Here is a 16,001-nt window from a genome sequence, read left to right on the forward strand (position 1 = left end):
TCAATTAATAAAGACTTCCTACAAAATTACATTAAAAAGACAACCACTTGTTTATACGTTTGTCTTAGTGTTCTTAGAAGCCAAGAAAAAAAATCTATTAAATGAAGACAAAGCCAAGACCACGGCAATTGTAATAACAGTGAAGCTCCACTTGTTCAAAGCAGCAAATGTCTCATATTGGACAAACCCACTGAAGAAAAGATTCATTGCTTGATTACAAAAACAGGTGAGAAGAATTGTTTGAGGTGGAGACGAATAAACCCTAAACTATGCACATGTGTCTTTAGAATAATTGACATGATCGAACTCAAAAGAAACAGAGCAGCCCAGTTCACGAGATGATGTGGAGCATTTGCTGAATATGGAAACATTTTAGTCAATTTGTGCAAATTTCAACAGCCTCAGTTGACCCCTCACAGATTCCACCTCGTTGCTTCAATTCAATTCCAGTGTCTGTCTTCAGCTCCTGGTGCAGTTCGCAATAAGACTGCTCCACTGCTGACTCTCGACCCCTCTTTGGCTACACAGAGTCTTGCAGATCCCCCATCATTGTTCTTGTCATCCTGGAACCGACTGTCAACCCTATTCGATCATGGCACCGCACCATGTCATGTCAATCTCAGTAGATGATCACAATGGGCGTGTTTGGAGTCCATTTGAGAGGTAGTGCAGTGGCACCAGCACAGCTGGTTTGGCGCCAGAGCAGTTTGAATCAGCTGTTGATGTGTTCAGGAGGCATGTATCATTCATTGTTCCCTTCTTGCATATCCATGCAGTTTTGTTGCTGTCTTTCCAACATATTATGTTATGCCCATTGTTAAACTATATGTCCATTTGGTCAAGCAGTGTTCATATCTCATGCTCAGATCCAGAACAATTTGATGTCATGGATGGAAGCATTCTAGTCTTGAGAATGATGACTGGAATTTGTTTTTGCCTTCTTGTGCTTGTTCAACTGTTCTTTATTGACGCTTTGCAGGACTCTTCGAAGATAGAATGCGAGAAGAACAAGGTGAGATGCTTCAGTCTGAGGAAGTATTGCCATCACAGCTTAGATTTTGATGCCTTTCTGTTTGCTTGCTTAAAAGACGTTCTTTGTGCCACTGAATTTTGTTATCTACTTTGAAGATTAATCTAATCGTTGTCTTTGTACCTGAAATCAGTTGACCATGATACCGTCAAAAGTTTTGTTGATTTCATTGTTGGCTCCTGCTTTAAAAAAGATACGGAATAAATGGATGCAGCAATTTAGCACAAATAATATGGTCGTTGAACTATAAAAAAGGCAGTAAATAGCTAAATATATTCTGGAAATAGGTCTAGAACAAATATAACATCAACTTGTAATTTTCACAACTAAACGGGATGAACTAAGTGTAAATGGTCCTAGGCTCCTAGCCGATGTGGTAATTGTTACCTAAGCAATCCAAACTTCTAATGTAATAGAGGATTAACAAGCTGCTTAAGTCCTAACATAAAGGATATAACTGGTTCTCTTAAGTTGAACTGTAACTCTTAAAAACTTGATTAGCTAACTACTTATTAGCTTAAGTTCTTCATGTCTTGATAGAATAGTCCTTGGAAATAACAAGAGAGCTGCTATACAAATTGCTTACCAGACTAGTTGCCTACCATGTAGAAACTCAAACTGTATACCCTCTTAATCCTCTACGGCTACAGCTACTACATCAAACTACCAAAATATTACACGACACAGTTTAACACAAAGTTTCACAGCCATAGAAACATCTGAAATAGTTAGACAACTACATTACATTAGCAACTAAGCTCCCCTGACTAGCTGAAAAATGTAAACATAAAGAGGTTGTCTAGTCTTCAGGACTCCGAAGCTTCTTCAATTCTCATTAATTATCTTTCTACAGCTTGGCTTCCAAAGGGATCTTCAGCATCCAACCCCAGAAAACCCTCCTCCATTAGCACAACTATCAACATCTCCACCGTCAAATATACATCAATTCCTTTCCAACCATATAGTTCTCAATAGTTTTTTTTTGTGGCCTTGACTGTTTAAATGTCCTCTTTCAAAGAACCAAAATGGCATGTATCTAGCACATGTTAGCAGTTTGATGAATAATCCTTCAACATTTCTGACTTCTTGATTTCTACTATTAATTTCAATCTGCAGCAACTCTGACTACCTGATCTCTCCAAACAATCCCACACCCCTTTCTCTATACTAGAGACATTGATCCTCTTGTTCATGTTGTGTTTAAAGTGGTCTTCCGATTCATAGCAAAGGAGCCTTCCCTTGATCACCTATCACTCTAGAATAAGACATCACGCTCATTTTCCACCTTGTATCTGCGTCCAGCTAAAACAAAATTCCTCACTGCCATTACATCATTCCATAAAAAAAAAAAGACATCTATTTGCTTTAGGTTCATTTCCAGTGTGTTTTACTAAAGTATCCGTGTTTAATCATTTGAAAGACAAGTATCAAATATTGGAAAAAATAGAATTGCTATGTTTAAAAATAGTACACTCATTACGATTAAATTTACAACTTAAGAACTCATGACTAATGTTCTCTTTGTCCGCTCAACATGTGCAACATGCCTACTGTTGGTGTTGTACAATATGTTAGACAAAACAATTTGTTACCGGAAATATTGGGGAATTAGTCAAATTTAAATACATCAAATTAAATTCAATTTATTTATCGAGATGATCTGAGCCGATAATCTCAGGCTGCCAGAAGAGGTTGATTTTCTGCCAAGTGCTGAAGGCAAACTGCACAGTGCCGAGTGGGCAGAACGGTCGGGCGACCGCGCGAACTGAGGGAGCGGCCGAGCAAACTGAGTGAGCAACCGAGCAAACTAAGCGATCGGACGAGCATGCAGCCGACCGAATGAAAAGGCCAACCGAGTTAGAGGCCGAGCGAACGTAGAGGCCAACCGAGTTAGTGGCCGAGTGAACGCAGAATTCGAGGGGGTGGATGGACCGAGGTTTGCGAGGGTCGCAATTTCCTTAAAACAGATTTGCCCCGCCTCTGGCTATGCTTCGAGGTTTCCTTGAGTCGTCTGTTTCCCAGGATACAATGGTGAACCGTGATTCCCACCAAGCACTGATGGTCACGGCGAACTGAGAGGTACCAGACTGCTAGCACGGGCATTGCATTCTGCTGAGCAAGAGATGCACGACAGAAGAGAAGGGGAACGTAGGTAGAGAGCTTCAACTTTTTGAGCGTGTAACCTTTTGTCTGTGGTCGCAACCTCCTTATATAAGAGCTCATACCAATGGGCAACATTAATAATCATTTAATGATCATTATTCGCAAGCTGTGAAATACCAACGTTTCACTTGACTACATTAATCTTTAATTTAATGCATCCGTTACACCCTTAAATAAGCAGCAAAAGGTTTATATAGCAAAATGTTGATTGTTCCACTTAAACAAATTTTACCCCGACCGGTCCAGCATTCGGCGCACGCAGGTCGTGCTCGCACACGAGTCAACTTGGTTCAGTGCAATCCGAGCCCTAGATTTGCACCCCCTGCGTACCCACGCGTGAGAGAGAGCTTCTCCCCATGCATTTGTTCACATCATCAATGCATGTGAATCAATATAAATCAACCAATATGCCTTGAAACTCCCATTGTGAGACTAAAGTCTCATTCACAATGGAGCTTCATGCCTCTTCCACCTCTTCTCTATTCACATATATCCAACAATCCCCCATATGAATGGAGATAGGGTATATGATAGCAATTAGCAGTTGAGTCCATTATAGGACAGGTAGGTTTTACCCTTTGAACCTTTCCGTGTGAAGATCTGACAGTACATACGATGTCCCTAAATCCAAAACTCTCCCTGATACAATTCAGTTCTCATGAGTGTGTTCATTCTTGATCATGAACACGTCTGGTTCTGTGAGAAGTTCTAAGAATTATGCCTTCAATTTTCTTCGAAGCGACCCTACTTTTTTCTTATATAGGGATCTCTTAAGAGTATTCCACATTACTCTTCTTGGATCATTAAAAGTCGTGTGCCAAACCTCCATCCTTCACTAATTCATTGGGTCGTTCCACCACAGTGAGCAACTTTATCGGTACAATTAGGTTGCCCCTTTGAACAGTTCTTGGGATCTCCAGTCTGCATAGGTTGGGTTTCCTTTGCACCAAAATTTCTCATCGGCATCAAACCAATCCTTCGCGATAAGCTTGCAACTAACTCTTTGTTTAACTCCTTAGTTAACGGATCTACTAGGTTATCCTTTGGTTTCACATAGTCAACAACGATAACTCCCGTTGAGAGTAATTGTCTAATGGTATTATGTCTACGACCTATATGTTTAGACTTACCATTATACAGATGGCTCTGTGCCAATCGATTGTTGATTGACTATCGCAATGTATGCAAATTGTCGGTACAAGTTTTGTTCATCTCGGAACATCTTCTAAGAATTATCGTAACTATTCAGCCTCTTCACCACATTTGTCAAGAGCTACAAACTCAGATTCTATCGTTAGATCTGGCTATTACCGTTTGCTTAGAAGATTTCCAGGATATATCTACACTTCCAAGAGTGAATACATATCCATTCGTAGACTTAGAGTCTTTTATGTCAGATATCCAACTCGCATCGCTGTATCTTTCGATCATAGTAGGATATCTCGTATAGTGCAGTTCATATTCACGAGGTATACCTCAAGTACCTCAGTACTCTTGTTATCCATTTCCAGTGCTCAATACCGGGATTACTCGTGTATTTACTCAATTTACTTACTGCGTAGGTCAAGTCTGGTTGTGTACAACTCATCAGGTACATCAGACTTCCAATCACTTGAGAGTACTCTATCTAAGAGATACTTTCATCTCGATTTTTCGATAGATGTTGACTCGTATCTATCGACGTTCGTGCCAACGCAGTATCACCCTTGGTGAATTTCTCAAAAATCTTGTCCACGTAATGAGACTGACTAAGAACTGGTAGTACCCCAAGGTAGTTTTAATGTGATCAACCAAATCAGGTTAGGTCCTGTTGGTGTTTAACACCTGTGTCTAAGTGTGCAGGAACTTAGGAGCACAGGAAGTCGAGCAAAAGGCACAGCTAGTGAGAAGAATGACACGGGAGAAAGTCAACAGGCTCGGTGCGTCCAAGGGACAAGGCGCTGCAGAAGAGTATGCTGGCGGACGAGGAGGTGCGTGGCGCTTTCGAGGGACGAGAAACTAGAGCAGAAGGTTGCTCCAGAAGACCGAAAAATGGATTCAGGTGAGCCCTATTCCAGATGGTCGAAATCACTCAAGCAAGTGGAACCGGAGCGGAAGACCTGGACCAATGTGAGAGGAACCGGAGCGGAAGACCGGGATCGAAAATCAACAGGAAGTTGACTTTCTCAGTCCGGACGCCCGGACTAGGAATTTCATCTAAACGCGACGTGGCGCGTTCCGTTGCGATAGAGATAAAAGTTTATCCCCTCCAGGCGTTTGGAACCCTTCCAGGGCCCCCGATCAGGGCTATATACACAGCCCTGATCCTAGAAGCTAAACATAACATTTGTAATTGATTCCATTTGATTTTAACTTTGTAGTTGTGAGTTTTGACTACTGTAAGAGGTTTCTCTGCCCAGACGAGATTTTTAGTGAACTTTCAAATTTCTTGGATTAGCAATCCTCTGATTGCAAACCAAGTAACCCTTTTGTGCCTCTTCTTTTTAATCAATTTTTTTTTCTTTTATACAAGTGTTAGTTTAATCAAGCTGTAAAGAACGAGAAAGGTGTTTTATTTTTGTAGGGCTATTCACCCCCTCTAGCCGGCCGTCAAGGGACCAACAAGTGGTATCAGAGCCCAATAGTTTCAAGAGGATTAACCGTCGAACAAAGCACAAGACATGGCCGGACCGAGCATCTACCCACCGAAATTTGAGGGGGAATTCATAAGTTAGAAGAAAAAAATGGAGGTATTCTTTAAGACAAATTTTGATTTACTATTAATCATGAAATTTGGTTTTGTAGCACCAGAGGGCAAAGAAGAATACCAATGGACGAAGAAGGAGCAAGTCGACTTCGTGGCAAACGACAAAGCAAAGTTTCATCTGCTTAGCGTCTTACCACCCCAAGAAGTCAACCGAATCGAAGCCTACGAGTCAGCCAAGGAGCTTTGAGAGAAATTCCTGGAACTACACGAAGGGACTTCGAAGGCAAAACTCGCGAGACAGGATCTGCTCTGGAACCAGATCAGCAACCTCAAATTAGAAGAAGGCAAAACCGTTGCACACCTTCACTCTAGAATAAAGGAACTCATCGCCGAACTCACAAATTTCGGATAAAAGACAACCAACCGAGATTCGCTAAGGTACGCGCTTAACGTCTTTCCTAGGAATTCTGAATGAGTGTCCTTAGTAGATGCTTACTATATCTCTAAGGATCTAGAGGTAAGTACCTTAGAAGAATTATTTTCAACATTTAAAGTTCATGAAATAAGATGTGCAGATCTGAAGAAGGAGCCAAAGCACAACATTGCCTTAAAAGGAAAAGTGGATGAACCTGACTCTGAATCTTCACTCGATGATAATGAAACGATGTTCATGGTAAGAAGATTTAAAAAGTTGTTGAAAACTAATAAATTTAATCAAGTGCAGGATAAAAGAAGAAAAAAGATAAGATGCTACCACTACAATGAAGGACACGTGAAAAACAACTGTCCTAAATTGAAGAGCAAGGATAAGAATAAGGACAAGGAGAAGAACAAGAAATCAGCCTATACCAAGTATAATATAAAGGCGACATGGGACGAAAAGTCGTCCGAATCAGAGATCGAAGCCCTCGCCAGACTTGTACTAGTGGCAAATCACCAAGAAGATGAAGACGAAGCAAGCTCGTCCGAAATGAGCATCGAGAGCATCGATAAAGGGGGAGCGACATCAGAAGGAAACAACACTTCAAGGGGAGTTTCAAATAAGGGGATCGACAAGGTAAGTCAGGTACAGTCTCTACCTCTTGATAAATTATTTCAATTTATAAAAATGTTGTCGAAGAGTTCCTACAAATTAGAAATAGAAAATAAAAAATTATTAAAAGAAAATGAAGAATTAAGATTAACCTTATCAACATCTTGTCGACTAGAGGATTTTGACAAGATAAAAATGGAAAATGAAAAATTGAAAGAAGAAATTAAACATAATGCATACTCACAAGTTAGAAAGTATAATGGACTAAAATGACATTTTAGATACCATAAGGGTTAAATTTAAAAAATATCACAAAAATATATTCCTAAGAAATTTTTGATTAATCCTATAGGAAAGAATCTATTTTATGTTCCAAAATTATATTTAGGTTAATTTTTTTTTCACGCCCTGTGTTTTTATTTAAAGTTAGACCAATGACTTTCAGAAAGAACATTAAATATTTAATTTCTTTAAAAGATTTTGTCCAGAAGTGGTTATTGTTCCAATAACCAAGAAGACCTAGTGTCTCGCCATAACCTGAAAACTAATTACTGAGATAAATATTTAATTGACTAACTTTTAACTATTTAATTAAAAAATTATCTAATGCATTCAAACAAATTATTCAAAATTTTTGTTAGAAATTATTTAGAAGATAATTTTTTCAATAAAAAAAATTTCATCACTTAGCTGTACAAAAATTTTAAAATGTTTTCTGCAAAAATTTTTTTGTAGAGTTGTTTTCAAACTTTATTTTTATGTGAAAAATTATTATCTTTCTGGAAAAGATTTTTTTGTGTGAAAAATTTTATGTTTGCTAAACCCTTAGTAAAAAATTTTCAAAATATTTTTCAAAATTCGTTATAAGATTCCAAATTTTTCAAAAAAATTTCATAATTTTCTGGAAAATGGTGTTTTCCCTTAGACTGTGGTTTAGATTTTTTTAAATTATTTTAGAAACGTACCACATTTTTAATGTGATCAAAAGGGGAGAAGTGAAGATTAAGTCTAAAGGGAGGGTATTATTAATTTTTGCAAATTATTATTTGTAAAATTTACCTTGTTATTATTGGTTTATGTTTTTTCCCCTAACTTAACTTGGGTTGTTCACATCAAAAAGGGGAAGATTGTTAATATCCCAAAGTAGTTTTTATTGGATCGCGACGGCCGGCTAGAAAGGGGGTTGAATAGCCTGAAAATACAAAAACAAAAACCAACCTTTCTCGAACTCTCAACAGAACACTTACATAAATAAATTAAACAAATAAACTAAAAGTAAGAGATAAAAGAGATTTACTTGGATACGACCGAAGAGGTTGTTAATCCAAGGAAAATGAAGCGCACTAGAATATCTCCTTCAGGCGGAGAAGCCTCTTATAGCGTTTAAGCACAGAAACAGAAGCTCAACTCTAAATTTAAAGCATACAAGCGTTGGAATTACAATTCTTGAGTTGTTGAAAAAGCTTCTGGACCAAGGCTATATTTATAGCTTTGGTCGGGGCACCCTGAGGGTTTCGGGCGCCCTGGGGGGATAAACTTTATCACCCAACGTTCAGATCGAGTCAAAACTCGATCCGATCAAAAAGTCAACTCCGGGCGCCCCGGACAGCTCCGAGCGTCTCGGAGGGAAAAGTCAACCCCATTGACTTTTTCCAGCCCGGGTCTTCTGCTCCGGCTCTGTTTGCCTCAGACCGAGTCTTCCGCTCGCTTGGGTGATCTCTGTCATCCGGAATAGGGCTCACCCGAACCCAACTTCTGGTCTTCTCGAGCAGGCTTCCGCTCCGGCTTCTCGTCCCTCAGAATCGCCGCGTGCTTCCTTCTCGTCCTCCAGCGTACTCATCCGCAGTCTTCGTCCCTCGGTCACACCCTGTGCCGACCTTCTCGCTAGCTGCGTCTCTTGCTCCTCGAGCAGTCTTCCGCCGGTGTACTCTTCCGCAGCGCCTCGTCCCTCGGACGCACTGCGTGCCGTCCTTCTCACTAGCTGCGTCTTCCGCTCGACTACCTGTGCTCCTAAGCTCCTGCACACTTAGACACAAGGTTAAACAACACAGGACCTAACTTAACTTGTTGATCATACCAAAACAACCTTAGGGTTCCAACAATCTTCCCCTTTTTGATGTGATCAACCCCTCAACGTTCCCTCAACGTTCCCTGAACGTTCAGATCGAGTCAAAACTCGATCCAGTCAAGAAGTCAACTCCGAGCACTCGGAAGGGTTCCAGGCACCCCAAAGGGGTCCGGGGCGCCCCGGACTGTTCAGGGCGCCCCGGACTGTTCCGGGCGCCCCGGACAGCTCCGGGCACCCCGGAGGGAACAGTCAACCCCGTTGACTTTTTCCAGCCCGGGTCTTCTACTCCGGCTTCGTTCGCCTCAGACCGAGTCTTCCGCTCGCTTGGATGATCTCTGTCATCCGGAATAGGGTTCACCCGAACCCAACTTCCGGTTTTCTAGAGCAGGTTTCCGTTCCGGCTTCTCGTCCCTCGGAATCGCCGCGTGCTTCCTTCTCGTCCACCAACGTATTCATCCGCAGTTTTCGTGTCTCGGTTACACCCCGTGCCGACCTTCTTGCTAGCTGCGTCTCTTGCTCCTCGAGTAGTCTTCCGCTCCGGCTTCTTGTCCATTGGAACCATCGCACGTTTCCTTCTCGTCCGCCAATGTATTCTTCCGCTCGACTACCTGTGCTCCTAAGCTCCTGCACACTTAGACAAAATGTTAAAACAACACAGGATCTAACTTAACTTGTTGATCACACCAAAACAACCTTGGGGTTCCAACAATTTGATGTCATCAACCAAGTCAAATTAGATCCTGTTAGTATTTAACACCCGTGTCTAAGTGTGCAGGAACTTAGGAGTACAGGAAGTCGAGCGAAAAACGCAGCTAGCGAGAAGGACGGTACAGGAGAGCCGCCGACGGGCTCGATGCATCCGAGTGACGAAGCGTTGCGGAAGAGTACGCTGGCGGACGAGAAGGAGGCGCAAGGTGTTTCCAAGGGACGAGAAACCGGAGCGGAAGGTTGATCGAGAAGGTCGGAAAATGGGTTCAGGTGAGCCCTATTCCGGATGGCCAAAATCAACCAAGCAAGTGGAACCGGAGCGGAAGACAAGGACCAATGCGAGCAGAACTAGAGCGGAAGACCGAGACCGAAAGTCAACAGGAAGTCGACTTTCTCGGTCCGAGCGCCCGGACCAGGAACTTCATCTAAATGTGACGTGGCGTGTTTTGTTGTGACAGGGATAAAAGTTTATCCCCCTCTAGGTGTTGGAATCCTTCCAGGCGCCCCGATTAGGGCTATAAATACAGTCCTAATCCTAGAAACTAAACACAACACTTGTAATTGATTCTATTTGACTTTAGCTTTCTAATTGTGAGTTTTGACTGTTGTAAAAGGCTTCTCCGCGCAGAGTAGATTTTTAGTGAGCTTTCAATTTCCTTGGATTAGCAATCCCCTGATTGGAAGCCAAATAACCCTTTTGTGCTTCTTTTTAATCAGTTTTTATTTTATTTTATGCAAGTATTAGTTTAATCAAGCTGTAAAGAACGAGAAAGATGTTTTATTTTTACAAGGCTATTTACCCCTCTTTAGTCGGCCGCTAAGGGACCAACAAGAACAAGTCCTTCTATTGTTCTAAGAATTTTGATTCCTAGAATCACATCAGCTAGGCTCATGTCTTTCATGTCAAATTTTGAGTTCAACATATCTTTAGTGGATTTGATTATTTTATTATTACTCCCAATGATAAGTATGTCATCTACATATAGGCATAAGATGACGTATTCATTCTTTGTGACTTTCATGTAGACATATTTGTCACATTCATTAATCTTGAATCAACATTCTTTCATGGCATTATCAAATTTTATGTCACTGTTTTAGTGCTTGTTTCAAGTCATATAATGACTTCACCAATCTACAAACCTTATTTTTCTGTCTTGGCACATAAAACCCTTCCGGTTGCTCCATGTAGATTTCTTCTTCTAAATCTCTGTTTAGAAAGGTCGTCTTTACATCCATCTGATGTATTTCAAGATTCCATAGAGCGGCAATAGCCAACAATACTCTAATGGAAGTTATTCTCGACACCAGAGAATACGTATCAAAGTAATTGAGATCTTCTTGTTGTCGGTATCCTTTGATTACTAATCTGACTTTGTACTTATCAATTGTGTCATCCGACTTCATTTTCTTTTTGAAGATCCACTTGCAACCTAGTGGTTTACTTCCAAGAGGAAGATCCACAAGTTCTCAAGTGTGATTTTACAAGATAGAGTCTATCTCAGATGCAATTGCCTCTCTCCAGTGAGATCCATCAGAAGAGCCTACAATTTCTGAGTAACTTCGGGGCTCACTTTCCAACATAAAAGTGATAAAATCCAATCCATAGAATTTTTCTACCCGAGCTCTTTTGCCCCGTCTAAGCTCAACTTCTACTGGTTCCTCATCATCATCTTCACCTTGTGTTTCATATGCTCGCTTTGAGGAGCTAGCATCCTTTCGGGTCTTATACAAAAACACATGCTCGAAGAACGAGACATTTCTCGATTCTATTATCGAGTTTCTGTGTATCTCCGGTATTTATGACTTATACATAAAAAAACTAATACGCATTGTTGTTCTGTACATATCTAATAAATATGCAATCAACAGTGTTTGGTCCTATCTTAATACTTTTCGAATCAGGCAACAAAACTTTAATAAGACACCCACATTAGTAAATATTTGTAAGATGGTTGTCTTCCATTCCACAACTCAGAAGGGTTTTTATCTATTTTCTTTCGGGGCACCTTATTTAAAAAGTAATTAACTGCTAACACTGCTTGCTCCCACATGAACTCTAGTAGTCCAGAGCTCAATAGAAGAGCATTCATCATCAACTTTAGAGTTCGATTCTTACGCTCAGCAATTCCATTTTGCTGAGTATAAGGAGCTATAATTTCATGTCTGATCCCATCTTCAGCACACAACTCAGTGAACGGTGATACATATTCACCGTCTCGGTCATTTCAAACCATCTTAATCTTTCTATTAAGCTAGTTTTCAACCTCATTCTTATAAAGTATAAATTTCTCTATAGTTTCATCTTTACTTTTGAGAAGATACACATAACAGTATTTTGTGTTATCATCTACAAAAGTGATGAAGTATTTATTCTCACCACGTATTGGTGTACCTTTAAGGTCGCGCATGTTGGTGTGAATTAGTCCGAGTGATTCATTGCTTCTTTCAATGTGTTGAAAGGATGACCTTATCATTTTTGCTTCAACACAAATCTCACACTTGTGTTTCGAGTCAAGGTGGAATGCAGGTATGCTTTACATATTTATTAATCTACGCAACACATCGTAGTTAACATGCTCTAGTCTACCATGTCATAAACATGAAACTCAAACATATAAGTGGAATACTTTTCATTCTTATTTATCTTAGGCCTAATGATCATTATATTGAGTTTAAGCAGCCTATCAGATACATAGCCTCTTTCAATAAGCATTTTATTCTTAGACAGTATAACTCCAACTCAAAAATAATGCGAAAGGCGTGCTTGTTTAATAGTGATCCGGATACTAGATTCTTCTGAATCTCTGGAAAATACAACACTTTATTCAGAGTAAGGTTCTTGGCCGAGGTCATCTTTAGCACCACTTTTCCTTGGCTCATGATGTCCGAAGTTGCTGAGTTTCTCATGAACAGTTTGTCTCCATTGACTTCTTCGCAGTTGTGGAACAACTCATTGTTACAGCATACATGTCTAGTGACTCCAGTATCAATCCACTATTGCCGTGGGTTTGCAGTTAAAGCACTTCCCATAGAATTTCTTTTTATTGATGCCTCCTCTGGGTCCTATCTTGGAACACTTGGGTTATTCCGTTTCGAGTTTTGATCGTACTCGATCATGTTGGATTTCACAGTAGCATAAGAGAACGGCTACTGTGAAGTCTAATAATGAGAGAACTTTTGTTGTCTTCTTCGATGTGAAATCTAATAATGAGTTTCTTCATGTTCATCACCTTCTGCTTATGCTTCAGATATTTATGCATCCAACGTTCATCTCCTTCTACTTATGCTTCAAGTATTTATGCATCCACGCAGGACTCACTATACAAAATACAATTCAGATATCGAAGCACTTCCTTTCTTGCGCTTAAAAGCAGGTATTTTGAAGAAAAACTCATTCATGGTATCAATTGCTTATTACCTGATGATGGATCGTGCGAGGAGGGCTTGACGGCCACTTCATTGTAGGCGGCGCTGCCGGCGGCGGAGGCCTTGTTCGGATTGGAAGTCATCAGCCTCGATATCACACAAGTGGAATTGAGCTGGAGAAGCGAGAAAATGGATTCCGGCGAGTTAGGGTTTTATACCATCGCACGTGCATAATGGATTCCGGGCTATGTTGAGCACTAAAATGAATGGATCGGGATGGACCGGCCCGGTCGGCCCATACATGAATTCTAGGGCATTGGTAATCCCTGTATATATTGGAAACACCAACGCAGGCTCACGCCTCTCTCGTTTGATTCCATCGTCGTCTTAGGGTTTCGCGCCGTGCTTCCGTCGCGGACTTCACCCTTTAGCAAGGTGTGTGGTCTTTGTCTTCTTCTGTGCTCAAAATTTTCTTCTGTCGATGTGACGGATCTTTTGCATGTAGATCCGGCGTTTTTAATATTTGTGGAATAGCTTTCGGTTGTTGTTTGATCTCCATATCTTTGTGTATACTTTATATTTTGCTTTTAGCGTCGATAACTAGTGCTGAAGCTTCTGTATTTTGATCTCCATTTCTGAAGCTTCCGTAGTATGTTGATAATTTATGCCTTGGCCAAGTCCTCGTTCTCTTTAACAATACCTGCTTTTTTAATTCAAATTTAAAACTCTGTTGGAAAATTAGTGCAATTTTTTTAGTGCAGCAAAAAGATTCATTATTTAATTGTAAAACCGTAAAAATTATATGGTTGTAATTCATTCAATCTAAAAATTGCAATCCCATGTATTTTGAACACAATCTAAACTAGGCAAACAGTGGCTGCAAATTTTTTCGTTTAATTGGAGAAAAACATAAAAATTGACCTAGATTTAATTGAATAGTACCTATTAGGTGTACTGTAGTATAGTTTGTTCATATAAACCTGGATCTTCAAGCAAGAAGACTGTTAGAGCTAATTTTTTGGATGATTCTCCAAGCCTTCTCTGGCTTGGGATTCTTTCTCTGATTATGTTTGTATTAGAAATATATGTCGGAGGTATTGATCTACATTGCAGATTACTTTTGGAAGAACTTACAATTTACGTTGTTTATATTTGAACACCTTCACACTTGACCTATTCTTAAATTAGAGTATATGTTCCAGCTATAGATTCGTAGTTACAATTTTTAGACAAATCTTCACATATATATTTAATTCTTCCTTGCTTCAGCAGACTTGATCAGGATGGTGAGAGTCAGTGTACTGAATGATGCTCTCAAGAGCATGTACAATGCTGAGAAGCGCGGAAAGAGGCAGGTCATGATTAGACCTTCCTCAAAAGTGATAATCAAGTTTCTCCTCGTCATGCAGAAACACGGTTTGTGCTTTTGACAACATCTTTGTTCTGTTGCTGCAGCAATTTCATTTTGGTGAGTTTTATGGTGGTGGTTTTGCAGGTTACATTGGTGAGTTTGAGTACGTGGATGACCACCGTGCTGGTAAAATAGTTGTCGAGTTGAATGGCAGGTTGAATAAGTGTGGTGTTATTAGCCCCCGCTTCGACGTGGGTGTCAAAGAGATAGAGTCTTGGACTGCCAGACTGCTTCCATCTCGCCAGGTAAATTCGCTTTCCGTCTTTAATTCTCAATAGAGGTGTTGTTCCTTTTCATTTGTTCTCCTTAATGTTGGATGATGCTAAACTGCACTATGTTTCTTTACTGAATTATGCAGTTTGGTTACATTGTGTTAACAACATCGGCGGGAATCATGGATCATGAAGAGGCAAGAAGAAAGAATGCTGGTGGCAAGGTACTCGGCTTCTTCTACTAGATCCATTTAGCTCCCTACTTTCATTTTTAAGATGAGTCTGATTGATCGGCTTCGATGTCTTTGTACTGTTTTGGCAAAACTATCTTGTTGAATTAAGTGTTCAAGATCTTTCTGAATCTTCTTCTGAAGCAATTCTGAATATGTGATTGAGTTCCAGTTTCAGTTTCATTTTTTTCCATGTTGATTTCTGCAAGCAGAATGTATGTTTGCTGTTATTTTTCTCAACACAATTATAGTTTGCCTCCAAATGAATTAATAAGAATAGATAACAATCTTGTCACTTCCAAATGAATTAATTCCCTGAAAGGGCATTTGGTTAAAAAATAGATAAAGAATGAATTGATTATTTGTTGGAAGAGAACAATAATTAAGTAGAAAATTTATGGTGAATAAATTTTGAATTAGTCAATGTGGGATGGCTATAAATTTTTAAAATTTAATTTATGGAATGAATTTTAATGGATTATAAAATTATTTTAATTTTTAAAATAAAATTTAATTTAATCTTTAAAAAACCTATTAAATTGGCGCTCCACCTCCTGCGTCGCCTGGTCAGCTCTCCTCATTTTCACAATTGCTATTGTGTCCTTTGCCTCGAGATGACCTTTGTTTTGGTTGTCATGCCGATCTCCTCCCGCTCGAGCTTTGGCGGATCCACCTTTGCCGTGCGGGTCCCTACGGAGGGGATGACCCTCGCGGTTGACAGTGGATCTGGTGGTGCCACCGATCTTCGCCGACTTGGCTGTCGGCGGTTCCACCTGCGTCGTCCGGGCCGTGGGGCTGTGGGAGTACGAGGACAATGCCATCGACTCATGAACATACCTACTTCGTCGCCATGCTTGATTTGCATGCACAGAAGAAGGCGTGGAAGCCGATCTCTTCCGAAAGGCGCCAAACACGCCTTCTCCTTCTTAGCATAAGAAATTGATTTTATTGGAGAAAATGCCTCGCTCAGAAATTTCGATTGACATAATCAAGCGAGTCGAATGCACTGAGGTAATCTATTCCCCTGCCCAATTCGCCGGTGTGCTATATCGCTAGGCTCGGATCTTTTATCGTTGTTTGTTTTGTTTTTT

The 16,001-nt window shown here is 40.3% G+C and overlaps 1 protein-coding gene and 1 long non-coding RNA gene across 3 annotated transcripts; one reads left to right on the forward strand and one right to left on the reverse strand.

Annotated features, from left to right (window-relative positions):
* Positions 1-191: 191 nt before the first annotated feature.
* LOC122042984 lies at positions 192-13,289 on the reverse strand. The gene is made up of 2 exons (XR_006129415.1): positions 13,110-13,289; positions 192-1,209 (listed from the first exon to the last, which is right to left on the reverse strand). It is a non-coding gene; the product is annotated as an uncharacterized LOC122042984 (long non-coding RNA).
* Positions 13,290-13,401: 112 nt separating this feature from the next.
* LOC122040235 (40S ribosomal protein S15a-1-like) lies at positions 13,402-15,093 on the forward strand. Of its 2 annotated transcripts, none has more exons than XM_042599573.1 (4): positions 13,402-13,492; positions 14,327-14,473; positions 14,553-14,713; positions 14,827-15,093. In XM_042599573.1, the coding sequence occupies exons 2-4, from the start codon at positions 14,341-14,343 to the stop codon at positions 14,923-14,925; spliced, it is 393 nt and encodes a 130-aa protein (XP_042455507.1). In that variant the 5' UTR covers positions 13,402-13,492; positions 14,327-14,340; the 3' UTR covers positions 14,926-15,093. The 2 variants fall into 2 exon arrangements, with proteins under 2 accessions (XP_042455507.1, XP_042455506.1); XM_042599572.1 differs by having other exon boundaries at positions 13,406-13,492; positions 14,330-14,473.
* The last annotated feature ends 908 nt before the right edge of the window (positions 15,094-16,001 follow it).

Source organism: Zingiber officinale, chromosome 2A (assembly GCF_018446385.1).
Source record: "Zingiber officinale cultivar Zhangliang chromosome 2A, Zo_v1.1, whole genome shotgun sequence".
Lineage (NCBI taxonomy): Eukaryota > Viridiplantae > Streptophyta > Magnoliopsida > Zingiberales > Zingiberaceae > Zingiber > Zingiber officinale.

Excerpts from the sequence above, each read along its gene's own strand:
- LOC122040235 (XM_042599573.1), top strand. The coding sequence starts at position 14,341 with ATGGTGAGAGTCAGTGTACTGAATGATGCTCTCAAGAGCATGTACAAT. Across the intron at positions 14,474-14,552 it reads CCTCGTCATGCAGAAACACG|GTTACATTGGTGAGTTTGAG; the intron begins GTTTGTGCTTTT and ends GTGGTTTTGCAG. Across the intron at positions 14,714-14,826 it reads GACTGCTTCCATCTCGCCAG|TTTGGTTACATTGTGTTAAC; the intron begins GTAAATTCGCTT and ends TGAATTATGCAG.